Here is a 16,341-nt window from a genome sequence, read left to right as displayed (position 1 = left end):
TTGAAGCACAGCCGAGCTCAGCACCTGCAGCGCCGCAGGGAGCTGGTGCGAGCCCTGGGCCGGGCACACTCATGCTCACACAGCCTGCACCTCTCCGAAATCCGTTATTGTTGGGCGGCATGGGAGGGCTGGGGCGAAGGAAAACACAGTTTGTTACTGTGGGGTTACGCAGCAGGTGAGATGACTCACGGGCGTGTTATCGTGGGGTTGCAGAGGTGTGTCGGGACACAGGCAAGGATCAATTTATTATTGTAGGGTTGCAGAGGGGGGCTGTGAGCCCGTTTATTGCTGCCAGGCTGCAGTCTGTTGAGCAGGATTGCTAGAGCGGCACTGCACGGGTGCTGCACACACCTGGGGCATGCAGCCTTTATCTCTGCACAGGCGCCGTGCCCAGCAGAGAGGGAAATGCTGGGTCTGTCCCAGGACTCCAGCAGTGCCGGTCCCCATGCCATCACGCAGTGTTCCCGGCGTGTCCCAAGGGGACCCCAGACCGCGCTTGGTCCTGGATGTCAGGCGAGGAGGAAATCCTCAGTGGGTCTTCACCAGCTGGTCTCCTGTCGCAGGCTTTCAACATACTGTTTTCCTCCTGAAAAGTTTCAAGGTGATAAAAATTGCGAGCCAAACCCATTTCCAAGAGAAAGCAGGCAAGGTGATGGAGGGGTCATGCGAAAGGCGTGTGCAAACACCCACCAAAAGCTGGGAGGAGGAACGAGGCTTTTCTTCAGGTGAGGAACACGAGCCCCGGGGCCAGATTTCACCTTGTGCGTTCCCCACCAAATAAACCGCTACAAAAACAAGCCCCAAGGAAATGCCCCTCCCAGTGGCAAGGGAAACTGAGTCACAGGTAGGACCTGCCTGCCTCGGCTCCTCCGGGATGCTGGGAGAGCAGCAGGCAGGGCTGGCGGGCGCCGGAGGTGCTGCCCCGCGAGGGGAGGGCTGTGCCCATCGGGGGGTCCCGCAGGGACCCCCGTGCACCACTGACCCCCGGGCGATCCCGAGCCCAGCGCCCCTGCAGGGGCGGGACGGCGAGCCGCGGGGGGGACGGGGACCGTGCACCCCGGGGAGGACCCGGCACCCCCGGGGGGGCGGGGGGGGGGGGGTGGCGGGCAGCGGCGCGGAGCCGTCCCGGGGCGGGGGGGCGGCTCGCAGGCAGGAAGCGTCCCGGGGCGGCGGCGCAGATTGGCAGCGCCCTGCTCCAATGGCGCGGCGGGGCGGGCGGCCTCGCACCGCCCGCGCCACCCGCCCAGCCAGCCCGGCGCGGGCACCCCGCTCCCGGCCCCGCTCCCGGCCCCGCTCCCGGCCGCGGCCCCGGCCCCGCTCCGCCGAGCGCCATGGACACATAGCCGCGGCGCCACGCAGGAAGGTAGGAAAGCGGCCCCCGGCCCCACCCCGAGGGCAACGGCCCGACGCCGCGGTGAGGGGCGCGCTGCTGCGGCCAGGCTGCCGGCTGCTCCGGCTGTGCGCTGCCTGCGGGGAGAGCTGGGGGTGCGTGTGTGTGCGGGTGCGTGTCGCCTCGCAAAGCAGCTGGGCAGCGACTTGGCCTCCTGCTTCCCCCCGTAACCCCTGCTGCTCCCCTTTCTCGTCTGCCGCCTCGCCCGGAGATGCTCGGGGGACGGACGGAGTTCCCGGAGTGGGATCTTTGAGCCCCTTCCCCAGCTTCCACAGATGTCCCGTCCCCCCCATACCCCCCCCGCGCCAAATTGGGACACCCCCTTCCCCCCATCTCCAGGGGGATTTTTCTGGAGACATGCTGGACCAACACCAGCAAAGGTCCCCTCTGGCAGGGCCCCCTCTTCTCCTGGGGGGTCTAGGGAGGGAAAAGCTGCTCCCAATTACAAGAGGCGCGGAAAAAGGCGCTTTCCCATGCGCGGGCACTGGCAGGTCTCTCTGGCTGCCTTGTCCCTCATTGCCCCAGGATGCTGTCTCAATCACGACTTCTCTGTCCTCTGCCAGCCCCTGCGGGTGCCCAGCCCTGCGCTGTGTCCACTGCCACACTCATAGGCTGGGCAGTGTCACCCCCGAGGTCCCCTTTGAGCTCTGGCTCCAGGCTAGTGAAGGGTGTCAGAGGGCACCGCGGGGCTGAGCTTGGCTCAGACATTGCTGTCAGCAAACTGAGACCCCACTGTGATGGGGCTTGGGGGTGACTTGTGCCTGGTCTCCATGGGGAGAAACCCAGAGCTGCAGCAACTCACAGATATGTTTCTGTGCCCAAACTGGTGTTGGACCGACTGATTTTGGTGGCATAGCTGGTGCCAAACCACCGCAGGGCTAGCCAAGTGCCTTGGGTGCTGGGAGGTGCCCGCTGCTTGCAAGCTGCAGCCACATCTGGCTGTAGTATTTGCAGGAGGAGGTGGGGTGTTTGCACTCAGCCTGTTTATAGGAGGGCAGGTCGAAGTAGCATGGTTACACATGGGGCTGCACGGAGTGCACGGCATCCCAGCCTGGCACAAAGGAGCTTCACTGGGAGCTGTAAGCTCACAGAAGTCCCTCCTGGAGGGACAGGGACAGGACATGGCCACAGTGTCCCCTCAGCACCCATGCACCCTCTGCTTCATCACCTTTGCCTTTTCTTGGGGAGGGAAAGGGGTTACATCTCCTCTTTGGAGAGCTGCAAACTGACCTTGGCAGCCAAAGCAGGAGTGGAGTCAGGGGACAGGGGCTGAGCAGTGACAGCGGGGTTGTGTGTGGGGCTGGATGTCACCAGCAGTGGGTGAATAGAGGATGGGGAGTGCAGTATGGTGGTGGGGAGGGGTCCCTAGGGGTGCAGCTGAAGGCAGAAGTGGTCTGCAGGGAGGTGGGAGAAGAGCAGCTCTGGTTTTGCCCTGCCTCCTGCTCCATGAACAGGAACCTCGTGGGGAGGGGAAAACTTGACTTGATTATATCTGATAAGCCACTTTTTCCCCATCCCAGAGAGCCATCCCAGCAGCGGGGGGAGGAGGATGCTTGGCCAAGTGCAGGCCCTGTTTGTGAAGGATGAATGAATGACTCATGGCGTGGCAAGTCTCCCCGCCGTCTTCATCGTGGCAGCAGTGGCGGTTCCTTTTTGCAGCTGCTGGGTTTATCAGAAGCCGTCATGCTGGGTGGATGCCCAGGCAGCCCACACTTGAATCCCTTTGCCTGTAGGTACCCCACCTCCCCTGCCCTCCTCCCCTGGCTCGCCTGGACCATCCTGAGTGGGGAAACCCCACAGACGGTGACAGTGCAAGGCACCCTCACCTGCAGTGAACTAGCTGAGCACTCAGTTCAAACCCTTTCTTCCCACTCTGCTCTTGTTCAAAGGCGACTCCAGACTCTTCCTGCTCGTGCAGGGCTCAACCTCCCTCTGGTTTCCTGCCGAATGTGTTCCTGGAGAGCTTATTCCCCTGTGGGTTTGTGCCAACATTGTGCTTTTAGTTCAAGACCTCTTCTCCCTCTCTGGTGTTTACCCTGCTGTATTTATAGCTTCCTTGTTAGGTTAAACAAGCCAAAGGATTCTTGCCTTCTCTTCTCCCACGGGTTTGGCACTGGAGGAAAACCCCTCACACAGTCCTTCTTGCAGGAGGGGGCAGGTGCCAGCTTGTGGTTCTGCTTTTCTCCCTTCGGAAAATTTCAGCATCTCTCCCAGCTTGTTCCCCCTCTTGTTCAGGCATGGGAGAGGGTGGCTCTGCCCCCGTTGAAGATGCAGCCAAGAACAGAGCTTGGATGGGATGGCAGCTTTTCGCTACGGGTGATGTGCCGGGGCCTCACCAGCATTTGGGATGCTGATACAAAGCCAGCATCAGGAATTAGCCCTGGGATGTCTGGGGTGACTCGCTGGGATGTTTAGAGAGCTTTTGGTTTTTCTAAGTGCTCCTGTGGTTACAACAGCATCACATGTGTGAAAAATCACCAAATCTCTCTGGCCGGGGATGCAGTGATCTTATGACCTGAGTTCCTACCAGCAAATCTCTCCATACCTCCCGGTGATGGTTCTGTCCTCTGATCCAGGCTGTGAAGGTGGGGAGAGGTGCAGATGCCTTGCAGTTGTGGTTCAGTTGTCTTCTCCAACAGCCAGATTCCCATGGACCATTTCCATGGAAAAAGGAAAATTCCTCTGAAAATTAGAAGCAGGTTTGCGGTGTCAGGGATCAGCATGTTAATAGGAATTATCTCTCGAGTCTGGCTGCTTCCCAGGTCTGTGAGTCACCCTGGCAGCGGAGTGGGACGGGGTGAGCTTCGGGCTCTTTTGGACAGTCACAGCACCCACAGCCCCGGAGCATGTGCCTGGCTCTCCAGTACAGGCAGAGGGCTGGGCTGAAAGGTGCGATTCTTCCTCCTCTCCAGTGGTATGAGTCTGGGACATAGGAAAAAGACCAACCGGGCAAACATCCCCTCCTCCTGTGGTGTTTGGAGTGGGGTGGGTCCAGGAGAAGAGGGACAAGAAGTCTGTTAAGAGCTGATTCACCCCCATCCTACCAGGACTGCGCTGTGTCACATCTGACCAGTGAAGCTTGGGCTTGCTCTAGCAGGGATTGGCCCTTGCTGAAAAACCTTCTAAGAGGTTTCAGCAGGGTCTGGCCAGGGGAAGGTCACATCCACTTGTGCCCTGCTTGTACACGTTTCCTGAAGATGCTTTTGGAGAGGACAAGCAGACTGGAGGGACCTCAGGAGAGACCTAGCATGGTCAGATGTGGGTCTGGCCCATGCAGGTGGTGATGGCCAGGGGACCACAGGTAAGACCATGCATTGACAAGGAGAGGGGAGGGTGCTGAAGGTGTTTTGGAAATCAGCCTGGGGCTCCCAGAAGCTGCTCGCCTCTGGTCCCCTCCTCTCAATACAGAGATGGCTGAAATAGAAACAGCCTAATAAAAATGGTTATGGACCCACAGAGATTGCCTTATAGGGAGATGTGGAAAAGTTTAGGGCTCCTTCATCTAATGAAATCCTGATGGTGGAAAGAAGTTTGTTTGGGCATCTTCTGGTTTACCACACCTCCTAAAGTGAAAATAAGGGATGCCAAGCCTTGCTGAAAAGCTGATGCTGGAGACACCCTGAGGGGAAGAGGAGATGCAAAAAGCTTTGGGTAAGCACTATCTCTGCAGCAGCTTGGGGAAAGTTTTCTGATACTGGCAAAAAGGGACTGCCCCTGATTCCCGTCCCACCTTGGGGAGCCCCAAACATGGCTCAGGTCTGCTGCCTACCACACTGCTGGCAGCCCTAAGGGGTGTGTATGTCTCCACAGAAGAGCACGTGAGGCAGTGAGGCTGGCACGGCATCCTTGGAGCATCCCCACAGGGCGGTGCAGTGATTCCCGTCCAGCTGTTTCCTTTGACTTCCTGTGCTTTCACCAGCCCCTTCCTTTGGGAACAAAAACCCCACACACTTCATCCGGGCCGGACCGAGAGCCACACCTGTAGGCAGGGACCTCACCAGACCCTTTATTTTTGATGAAGATCAGCATGGGCATCAATGCCTCTTAAATTCAGTAACAGCATGAAAGTCATGTTTCAGCACTCACCTTCCTGCACAAGTAGCTAGGAAAACCCAAAATGAGGCATCATGTGGATTCTCCATCATGAGTGGGCCCAGCGCCGTGCTGGTCTTGCGACAGAGCTCCCGACAGCTGTGCTGCAACAGCCCCACAAAGGTCCCCAGGGATGGCTTGGTAACAGTGGCCCAGCCTGGCTTTGCAAAAGCCACTGTCACGCAGGGTGCCCAGGCCAGCTGGCATCTCCCCAGACTTCCTTGCAGGGCCAGGGCCAGTCCCAGGCCCCTGGGGAGGTCTGCAGGAGCCTTTCCTTTGCTTTCCATGAGTTTTGCCTGAGGCCTCAAGGCTTAGGATGAGCTGGTGGACCTGACTAGCTATTGCTCCATCCTTGTCTTGCAAGGGCCAACACGCAACCCTGGGGGGTTCCTCAGTGCTTTGGCTGCTTTTGATTTTTTTTAGCTCCTGAGGCTCCTGGGGGGCTATTTCATAGCTCCCCCAAGGCTGCTTCACCCCATCCCAGCTTTGAGTTTTGCAGCTTTATGGGTGGAGCATGGCTGCACCCAGGGATGCGTCCCTTTTCCCTGGCCTCCCCGATCCTGCATCCAGCTCCTTTTCCCCTCTCCATCTGGGACTGTCCCCACAGCCCTTGCATCCCAGCACCCAAAAACATCCTGGTGCCTCGGGCTCCTTAGCTGCAGCACCAGGGCAGGCGGTACGCGCCAGGGTACGACCCGACCCCCCCCAGTGCCTGTGACCATACAGGGAGCTGCCAGTGTGAACTCCGGAGGGGCCAGTCTCTCAGAGCATGCTGCTGACACAGCCCTTGGTCTGCTGCACATCCCCATCCCTCCTTCCCAGCCGGAGGTTGCAGATACGTGCTGGGCTCTCTAGCAGCTCCAACAGCCAGGTGGTTTGCCCCAGAGATGCCTTGGAGGGCTCTGCTCAGCCTGTGAGGTGCTGAGGTTTGGACTTGGAGTGGCCTGGGAGGAGGATGCTGAGATACCTGGGCTCGAATGGAGCAGCAGCAGTGCTCATGCTGTGCCTGGGATGAGTGAAGGATGTAAGCGAGGCAAGGTCCACGGGGAAGGTTATCTTGGTTTTCACCCCTGGGGAGCAGCTGGAAGAGTGAGAGGGGTACTGGGACAGCATGTCCTTCATGTCTTCAGACAATGTCACTGTCAGACATGTCCCCAGGAGGGTGGTTAATGGTGGGCAGGTCCAGCCATGCACAGAGAGTTTTCTCTGGAAAGGTCTCTGAGGCTTTTTTTCACTTTTTTTGCCCGTCTGCCGAGGGCAGAGGGACCCTGTAGCAACGTTTAACCCTCCTGGGGCATGCAGGGGACCTCAGCAGTGCTGCTGGCGACGTGGCCACTGCGTCTCCATCAGCAGCGGCATTTCAGGGATGGCAGCGAATGCCTCTCCACCATCCCTCACCGCAACCAGAGGTGGGTGGAGTGGAGCCGGAGGCAGCATTTGTGGCCAGCGCTATGAATTCCCAATTACCAGCTTGCCTTGCCACCACGCAAGAGGTTCCTGCACCTAATTTTTGGTGAAACGATCCATTTTTCTCAGTAATTTAATAGTGTGGGCAGGCTGCTTGCTGACAGAGAGCCAGCAGCCAGCACCGAGGAGCCTGTGTGCCGGGCTGCCGGCCGTAACCACCTTCCCTGGGCGACGCAGGAATGCTGACCTAATAGAAAAGACATTTAAAGAGGAGTTTTGAAGAGTCGCTCGGCTGGGATTCGGCTTGCGTGCTTGGCTGCCAGCTGCAGTGGGGTCTCTCCATGCCCTGGCAGGTCGCAGGGACCAGCACAGGTGGAGGGGACATCCGCGCTGGGAGCCGGGCACCAAGGGCATGGGCCCTCTTGGCTGTCAGTCAGCACAGAAGCTGATTTATTTTCTGGAAAAAAAGGCTGCTTTGGGGAGGCCGTCACAAGCTGTGAGCTGAGGCTGGGTTCAGCGCCTGGCTGCGGCTCTCCCAGGGCTGGAAAAGCCATGGCATTTTGCTCTGACATTTTCCAAATAAGATGTTTTGATTTTTATTTTTTTTTTAATTTTATTTTATTCCCCACCCCAAGGTAATGTTTGGAAGCCAAATGTAGCTTGATTTAACTCAAACCATTTTAAAAAAGTAAAACCACTGAAAACTAAACAAGGCCTATCATTTAGAACAAAATGTTTTGGTTTTCATTTTCCTTTTGGCACAAAAAGCACAAACACTTTTTGGTTTTGTTTTTTCTATTTTCCTCTTGACCCACAAACAATTTTATTACATGGTTTTTGTTCCTCCTGATTGCTTCTCAAGACCGCATTGTACACCGTGGCCAGGGGACAGGTGAGCCCCAGCGCTGTTCCTGGTGGGACAGGGGTCCCGCGGCGGGTGCTTCCCTGTGGAGGCTGGAGGGATTTTACAAAGGCAACCGGCAGCCACTCTCCTCGCTGCCAGCAGTGACTCAGCTGGGAGCACCTTGTGGAAAAGGGAGGCCCCCAGGCATGGGATTTGGGATTTGAGTCTGTCCCGGCTCTCCTAGGGCGATATGAGCCCCATGGCTGAGCCCTGCTGGTACCTGGGCTGGGCACGGCCATGGCGCGGGTGCTGTGCACCGCTGCTTGTGCATCCCTGCCAGGAAGGGCGAGCTCTGGCATTGACTTCTCTCCTTGTTTATTCAGGTTTAAAATTAATCTGACCTTCTCCTGCTCAGACTTGTGCAAACACGGCGTGTCCCTGAGCGGGGAGCTCCTGCCAAGCCAAGGGGAGCCCTGTCTGTCCCTGAGCTGTGCTGTCACTGTCACCTCTGGGTGAGGTCCCTGCTGGGACCCAGGTGCTGGGCAATGGTGGGGTGCCTGCTCTCACTGTTGGTGCGCCAGCTCCATCCCAGCAAAGGCACCTCTGGACGTAAATCAGCGTACGGTTAATCCTCCAGTGCAAGCTGCCAGGAGGCTGGGTGCCCAGATCCGGCGTCTCCGGGCTGCGTGAGGGGTGGCTGCAATGCCTCTATCCCGGGCAGGAGCCCACATGCCAGAGCCAGCAATTGTTCCCCCAGCCTTGACCCCCTCTGTTGCCTGCTGATCCAGTCCTGCATCCTCCATCCTTAGCTGAATCTCAGCTCTCCACTCTGCCCCAGCCTCACTGCGCTGTCAAACAGGCAGGGATCAGGGGAGGGATGATGGGGAGCAGAGCTGGGGCCAGCCCTGGTGCAGAAGCAAGCGTCCGACTCATCCACCACCTGATTTTATTTTATTCCCCTCTCAGTGCCTCGCTGCATACCACAGCCGTGCTTTTTATAGCCCCCAGCTGCAGCCTTGGCGTGCTCCCGGCCAGCTCCCTGCTGCGGCCCCACTCACTTGGTGCCAGCAATCCAGGCTGGGGGGGGATGGACAACATCCCTGGGGTCCCCGTGGCAGTTCAAAAAGAGGAGAGCACAGGCTGCAGAGGAAGGCAGATAATTAAACCCTAACCCAGAGCCACGCTCCTGTGCCGGCGGAGGCGTTTAAAGAGCTGCATTAGTCACCCCCATAGCAGCCGGCGCGTGCCTTGTGCCAGGTCGGAGGCGAGTGGTGGTGGCCGGTCCCTCACCGTCCCCTCTGGTGCTGCCCAGGGGTGTTTCCAGCCTGCCAGAGCCACCAGCTCCTTCTGTGAGCCAGTTTGCTCTGCTGTGGGGGGTGTCAGTGGTCCCCCCTCCACCCGCAGTTGGCCTCCAGGCTCTGGCAGGGTTGTATTGGTATGAGAGAGGTTAGAGGGAGGTTAGAGATTCCTGCCTGCTCCCTGGGAGCACTTTTACAAGTGCCTTGGGGCTTGCTGCCACGTTTCTGCATCCCGCACTGTTGTCGTAGCTGGGATGCTGCTATGGGATCCGGAGTGAGGAGGAGGAGATGAGATGTGCGGTCCTGTTGCAGGCTGTGTGCCTGGAACATCCCTCTGCTGGGATGCGGGGTTTGCAGCGTGGGGCAGCCGGCCAGAGGGCAGGGAGCGAGCATCCTCGCTGGGAAGCAGCAGGGGGGGGGGGCGGGCAGCGGCTCCCTCTCCACGCTTTCTCCAGACGTGATTTCACCGCCGCGGGGAGGGAGCTTGGCCAAGGGACAGGCCCTGCTCGCCCTGACGGCACCCAGCTCGCTTGCCGGGGTGTTAGTCATCTGGGCCGTGGCTGGGGATGGGGTGTGCCCAGGGTCCCCATGAGCTGGGGGGACGGGGGAACTTGGTGAACCTGCACTTTCAGGATGCTGCCAGGGAAAAGGGTGAGGGATGGGAGCAGGGGTGGAAGGGGGGCTTCTGGACCACTGTCCCCTCCTTTCTGCCCTGGGGAGGGGGCAGAGGGCAGCGGTGAAGCCAGGTGTGTGCCAGGTATCTCTGGCTGAGCAGGTAGGTCCGGGACAGGACCACCTCTGCCTGGCTGATGCCTGCAGCAGCTCCCCAGCCTTTTGGTGTGGCACTTCGGAGCTGGACATGGCAGCATGGAGGCGGAAGAGATGCTGCAGGGAGGCAGCATCGCACTTCAGGAGTGGATCTGGGGAGACGTCCCAAGGAGAGGGCTTCTGGGGTGGTTTGCTTGACCCTGGGGATGGGCTGAGACCCCCAAGATGCCAGGGAGCCACATGGGACCCTGCCATGGCCCCTTGGTCTGTGTGGGTGCTGGGGGTGTCGGGGGCCTGGGACTAATTTTAAACCTTGACCAAAACACCGTCAGGCTTGTTCTGCCTCCAGCGGGGAGGCAGGGAGAGGCCAGGCAGTGGAATACTGGCAGTGCTGCCATGTGGCTGCTGCTAAGCAGCTGGCGCAGGCAGGGCAGTGGGCAGAGGAAGGCAGGGAGCTGCGGGGGCGAGGAGGAGGCGATGTGCAGGGGTGAGTTTTCCAGAAGCACCAGCTGTAATTTTAGCCCCGTGGGGGTGACTTTAAAACAGGGGCTTCCCAAATCTTCACCCACCCAAAGGTGCTGGGCTTCACCCTATGAGGGTTGGGGTCTCGCCACCAGGACCTCAGTCCTTGAGCGAGCCTGGGTTGGCTGGGGGGGGCTGAGGAAGGGGGAGCTGGTTGAGCTGCCGGCCAGGTGCCGAGCATGCCGGGAGTAGGGAAAGCCTCGGAGACTCGTTCTGAAACAAGGCTACCCTTTTATTCTCCTTTATGACTGCATTTTAGTATCCACAAACATCCCTCCCTCCCCAGGCTGCTGCCAGCAGAGCCTGTATCGCCTGCACTTGGCCTGCCGAGAAACCCCGGCCAAACCCTGGGCCCCAGCACAGGGGAGAGGATTATTTTTCCCCCCTCGTTTTTTTTAATATATGTTTTCTGTAGCTCTAATTAGACGGGCTTGAGCCCCGGCCAAGGCAAACACACCTGGGGGAGCCTTGCCTTACAGACCCCATCTGCTGCATCGGGGGCTCTACTTCCCGCACAGCCGCTGCCTGGCCCCTTTATAGGGGAGGGGGCTGCTGGGGGGGGGGGGGGGGGGGTAGGACCGCTCCTACACCAAGCCACTGAGCAGCCTCTGCGGAGGAGGAGATCCCAGCAAGGCGGTGCAGGGAGATGGTGCAGAGGCAGCGGGGGCGCCCGTCGGAGCCCCGTCCCACGGCAAGACCCCTGTCCGGCGTGGAGCTGAGGTATCTCCCCCACCCCTGCTACTGCTGTTGCAGTGGCACGGGGCTCTGTGCCCACTGGGGCAGGATGCTGGGGAGGGATGGGATGCCGTGGGTACCAGCAAGGTTTCGCCTTCCTGGCATGACAGCATGTGTGCATCAAGGGGTCACAGCCACCAAGATCTGCATGTGACTGGGGAGGGAGGACATGGGGGCTCCTCAGCGTGTCCGGGTGTTTGTTGGGCTGCAGGACCATCTACGCAGTGGTGCCCATCAGGGGGCCATTTAAGAAAGTGAGCAGGGAACATGCCAGTGAGCATGCCAGGCCACCCCAATGGCTTGGATTGACAACCAAATCAATGCTGGGTTGAGCTTTGGGCGCTTCTTCCTGCAGGTGCTGGCTTTCCTGTGGGGCTTTCTGGTGGGGCTTTTCTCCTGCCACTTGTTTCAGGGGCCACTCCTGATGCCCCCATTGCCAGTGGGCTGAGCGGTGCTCGCACCCCCATGCCAGGGTCCCATGTGTTTCACAGCACATCTGTGCCTAGCCAGAGCCAAGAGACCTCTTGGGGGTCTCTGCTTGCCCACATTGGGGTCCCACCTCTTCTGGGGCTGGGGTGCAGGCCCTGTCAGTGCAATGTGGGCCAGAGAGGAGCAGCACCCTTGGGTGGCACCCAACACTATGGCTTATCCTAGAGGACATTTCCTCCTCCCTTCCACATGCAGTCTCCCAGGGATCTGCAGGGGAGAGTGTTGTGCCCCGACTCCACATCCTCGGGGATGGATGCAGCAGACCATCCCCTCCTCCGTCTGCCCAGGCACTGAGCAGGCAGCACTGAGCCGGCATCACTGCTGCAAACTGCCCTCCTGGTGCATGGGGTGCCACAGACCACTCCTCCAAGGAGCTCTGGCAGCTGCTTCACCCTGTCCCCTCCGGCTGGTGCTGTGGAGATGCCACCTGCAGAGGGAAATACTGCGTGCTTTGGGATGCACACACACACACAGAGTGCACCCAAGCGCTTTGCACCAGCGTCGCCATCTCAGGGCACTAATAACTGTAGCGGCAGCTTAAAATACTTAAAAACCCAGTAGGACCTGTTGGCTCCCTTTAGGTGATGGGCTGAGCTGGGGGGGATGTACGTGCTGGAACATGCGTTTGTCCCCATCTGGCAAGTGTGCCAGGCTGGAGGGTTCCCTGTGCATGGGGGTGCTTTGGGGCACAGCAGCTGCTGGTCCTTGCTGCCTCTGCCCAGAGCCAGGGCTGTGCAGAGGGCAGCTCGACCATTTTGCCAAGGATTTTGGAGCTGCCTTGGCCTCCAATCAAAGCAGGCTGCAACGGGAACATTTCGAAATTCTTCTGGATGAGGAAAATTCCACGGGCAGCCCCCCTCCAGAGAAAGTTTGGGATGGCTGAAATGTTTGGAGTGAGAGGCTGCTTGCTTTTGTTTACTCCGAACTATAATATTGAAGAGGAGGGGTGGGGGGAACCCAAAAGGAAAAAAAGACACAATAGGAGCCTGTAAACAGAGCTGGCCCCGAGTGGGGCTGGGGCGTCTCTCCAGCATTGGGGAAGGAGATGTGTCAGCACTCTCACCGCGTTGCCCTGCTTTCCCCCCGCTCCCTGCTCGGTTACGATCGCACTTAATCTTTCAGAAGAACTTGGCTGGAGTTTTTTTTCCCCAGCAGAAAATGAGCCGATGGTGTTTTTCCAACCTTCTCAACTTAGGCATGGCTCAGGCCCCATCCCCTGGCCCTGCACTGCAGCCCCTAGCCTCAGCGGTGGGCTTCTGCTCCAGCTTTTCCCCACTTCTTGTCACTCCTCCTTTTGGCTTGGGGGCTGCCATCTGATTGACCTGGCATGAGGTGAGGGGCACAGATACTGCCGCGGTGAGACAGTTCCTCAGTCTCCATCCCTGCCACATGCCTCACACCCTGCTATATCCCCTGGCCTGCCTCCCTTCAGGTAAACAGGAAGGGTTGTCTCCAAGTGTGATGAAGACAGGACATTGTTACCCCACCAGGTGCCAGAACCTTGCACCAGCATCCCCACACCACACATTGCAGGGGTTCTGCAACTGCCATCCTCCCCACACACACGGATGCTGCCGGTGGAGTGCAAAGGGTTAATGGGCCACCCTTTGGTGGTGGCTTTATTTGGCCTCCCAGGTGGCCCTTAATGACACCTGAAATCCCTCTCCAGCCCAAAAGGGATTTTGTTTTGCAAAAGGAGTGACAGCAAATTGCTAGCTGGGGGAGCCTTTGTGTACGGTGAGCTGTTTATTTTGGCCCTGCTGGCCCCACAGCTATTTGGCTGACCCGGGTGCCTCCGTGCCTCCAGGATAGAGCGGAGCCCGGTGGCTCCCAGGCACCAGCCAGCTTCGGAGTGCTGGGAGAGGTGGGGGGAGCACCAGGCAGGAGGATGCTGTGGGGCCCCTCTCCTGCTCAGGGTTCCCAGCTCGATGCTGGACTTCATCAGGACCATCAGGAGGATTTGAGCTTGCATGGGGCATTCACATGTATGTACAGACATACATTAGTTCCCCACATATATGGATGCATATGCTTTTGTATCTCCTTCAGAGCCAGCTTATGGGGGGAGCTTATGCTGGGGGATGTAGATGCTGCTGGGGAGGTGAAATGATGGGGAGCGGGCTGGTGCCCAGCTGCCCTGTTGTGCCAGGAGCTGTGGATTCACCAAAACCTCTGCCAGGATAGGCTGAGCCCAGCAGCGGAAAAATGTCCCAAACCCTAAAGCGTTCCTGGGACAGGAAAAGCCTTTCCCACCCTGTTATAATCACAGGGTGGCCCAGCTCCCTGCCAGCGGGTCCCACCCGCGTCCCTGCATCCAGCACCGTGCCCGTCCCTGTCCGGTGACTGTGTGAAGAGGACAGTGGGGACGCAGCCCCCCCATGACTCCATCCATCCATCCTAAAAATAGTCTCCTGCTGTAGCTGTAGTGCCAGTGGGTTTCTTTACAGACAGGAGATTATTTTTAGGAATTTCTCTGGCACGTGGCTTCGGGGGGAGTGTGGGGATGGGGACAGGGGCGGAGGGGCCCTCTCCCCCCCTCCAAACACAACGCTGCCAGCCGGCGTGGCGTCAGGGCTGCTGGCTGCTAACAGAGCCCTCGCTGTTTTGGCCCTTGCTGATGCCTCCAGTTACAATTGGGAGCCAGAGACCTCTTCCCACGAGATGGAGCAGGGGAGGGTGGAAATTGGGGCATTGGGGTGAGTGTTTCCCAGCTGGGGTAAGAGCAGAGCCTGACCTCCATGAAGCTGTTGGCATGCTACGGTGTGTGGTGGCTTCCCAGGGCCCAGCACTGTGTCCCACCGCAGCTGCTGGCCCCACAGAGGAGGGAGATGAGCCTTGGGACAAGGAGGAGGTGGGTCTGGTGAGGATACCAGTGGGCCTGCCATCATCCAGCCATTGCCAGAGGATACTGTGGGGAGTCGGTCTGAGTTGTGTGGGGATGTGCATCGTACCTGGCTGGGGAGATGAACCGGTTCCTTGGGCAGTGCTGGGGTTAACCCTGTGTTTGGTCTGAGCTGGGTTTAACCCCACTCCTGAGCTGTGCTGAGTTTAACCCCACGTTTGGACTGCATAACCCCGTATTTGGGCTGTGCTGGGTCTAATCCCACATTGTTGCTGAGCTGGGTTTAGCCCCACACCTGGGCTGAGCTGGATTTAACCACACATTCGGACTACACTGGATTTAATCCCACTCCTGGGCTAAAAGGGATTTAATCCTGGTCCTGGTCTTCATGTGGTATAATCCCATGTTTGGGCTCCTAGGGGTTAAGCCCCATACTGGGACTGTACTGGGTCTTGCCCCAGGCTCGAGTTGTGCTGGGGTTTATTGGACTGCACTGGCCTCACAGGGAAAGGCTGCAACTGGTTTTGCTGGTTTAACTGGGGTAGTTCCAGTGTGCTGGAGTTGCACTGGCTGTAGTAGTGCCTGTGTGTGTGCTGGCTTAGCTCAGCCTGGCATGGTGCCCCCCCCCCTCCCCCCCCCCCCCGCCCAGCAGGCATGAGGTCCCAAAGGCACCAGAGGGGCTGGGAACAGTGAGCAGGGCTCCCCCCTTGGCCTCAGGGAGCACCCCCCTGGCAGTGCCCAAGGTGGGCAAGGAGTTACCCCTGGGTGCTGCCAGGGGTCCTGGGGACTGTACATGGCTCCAGTGGCCCTGGAAGTGGTGGGGGACATGCTTCCCTCCCTGCCTGCACCCATTTCTGGGCTTTCTTGGGCACCCGGCAGCTGGTAGGGTGCCAGAGGTGTTTAGGGGACAGGAGTGGCAGGTTGCAGGGGACTGTCCTAGCAGTGACGTCCATGCTCCTCCAGCCCCAAAGGTGCATGTTGATGCAATGATGATGGAGGTCACTGGTGCTGCAGGGGTGAGATGCTGCTTGGTTTCTGGGCGTATCAGTGGCCATGAGGATGGACTCGGGCCACACCACAGCTCCTCAGAGCAGGGCATGGTGCTTCTGCAGGGCTGCTAGGAGGAGAGGGGGTTAGTGGGGCACTGTGCTCCCAACCCTGCAGGAAAGCAAGAAGAGGCAAATTCCTGCTGCTTCAAAACGCTGCCGCTCTTAACCACAGGACATGTTTCCCACAGCAGGCACGGGCAGAGAAAAGGGTCTGGGCTGCAGGGCCAGGGATGCTCCCCCAGCTCAGGGGCAGGAATACAGTATGATGCCATTTCTAGGGTGTTATAGCTGGCTAGCATCAGGTGTCACCCATTGCAGAGCAGCTTTGTGCAGGTTGGAGGCTGGCAGGACCCAGCACGCAGCAGGCAGAGCTGCCAAGTGCTCTTGGGTTGCTTTACTTGCCACATCTCTATTGCAGCGATGCTGCCCCAGACCACCCTGGGGAGAGTTTAGGAGGCACAGCTTTCTGTGTTTGGTAGGAAGCATCCTGTATATCCCTGCCGCCATCTTCAGCCTCTGCAGCACAGCATCGTTTGCCTGTGTCCCCCTCCCTGCCACCCTCGGCTCTGCGTGCAGCTCATTCTCTTTGAAGAGAGACTTCAAATGAAGCAAAGCAAAAACAAACACAAAAAAACCAAACCCCACTGTCTTTCAAAGCGTCAAGCACAATGGAAAGTTGGCCTCCCCCAGGAATCTGCACTGGGCTTTGCCAGGCCACGGCGGAGCATGGCACAGAGCGGCTGTGCTGGAGGGGCTGTCACACCCCATGTGGGCATCAGTGCTGGTGCACATGGCTGTGATTTTGGGGGATGTTTTGTCTCGCAGTATGTCAGTTTGGATGCAGGAAGGGGCTCATGGCAGGATTTCTCCCTGCAGCTCCCCAAAAAACTTTTGGAAGAGCTCAA

The 16,341-nt window shown here is 58.8% G+C and overlaps 1 protein-coding gene across 4 annotated transcripts in view; it reads left to right on the top strand.

Annotated features, from left to right (window-relative positions):
- The first annotated feature begins 1,183 nt into the window (after positions 1-1,183).
- IL11RA (interleukin 11 receptor subunit alpha) overlaps positions 1,184-16,341 on the top strand; it is a 33,397-nt gene continuing 18,239 nt past the window's right edge. For 2 of the 4 annotated variants that reach the window (XM_040580096.1, XM_040580097.1), the window contains exon 1: positions 1,255-1,363. Coding sequence is in view for 1 of the 4 variants with exons in the window: in XM_040580098.1 (XP_040436032.1) it covers positions 1,199-1,363 (165 nt within the window). In the remaining 3 variants the exon portion in view is untranslated. Of the gene's footprint in view, positions 1,364-10,938; positions 11,042-16,341 lie in introns of those variants that run through there. The other 2 variants (XM_040580098.1, XM_040580095.1) reach the window with 2 other exon arrangements.

Source organism: Falco naumanni, chromosome Z, assembly GCF_017639655.2.
Source record: "Falco naumanni isolate bFalNau1 chromosome Z, bFalNau1.pat, whole genome shotgun sequence".
In the NCBI taxonomy this organism is placed as follows: Eukaryota; Metazoa; Chordata; class Aves; order Falconiformes; family Falconidae; genus Falco; species Falco naumanni.
Note: the sequence above shows the minus strand (reverse complement) of the source record. Positions and strands in the feature narration are given on the sequence as shown.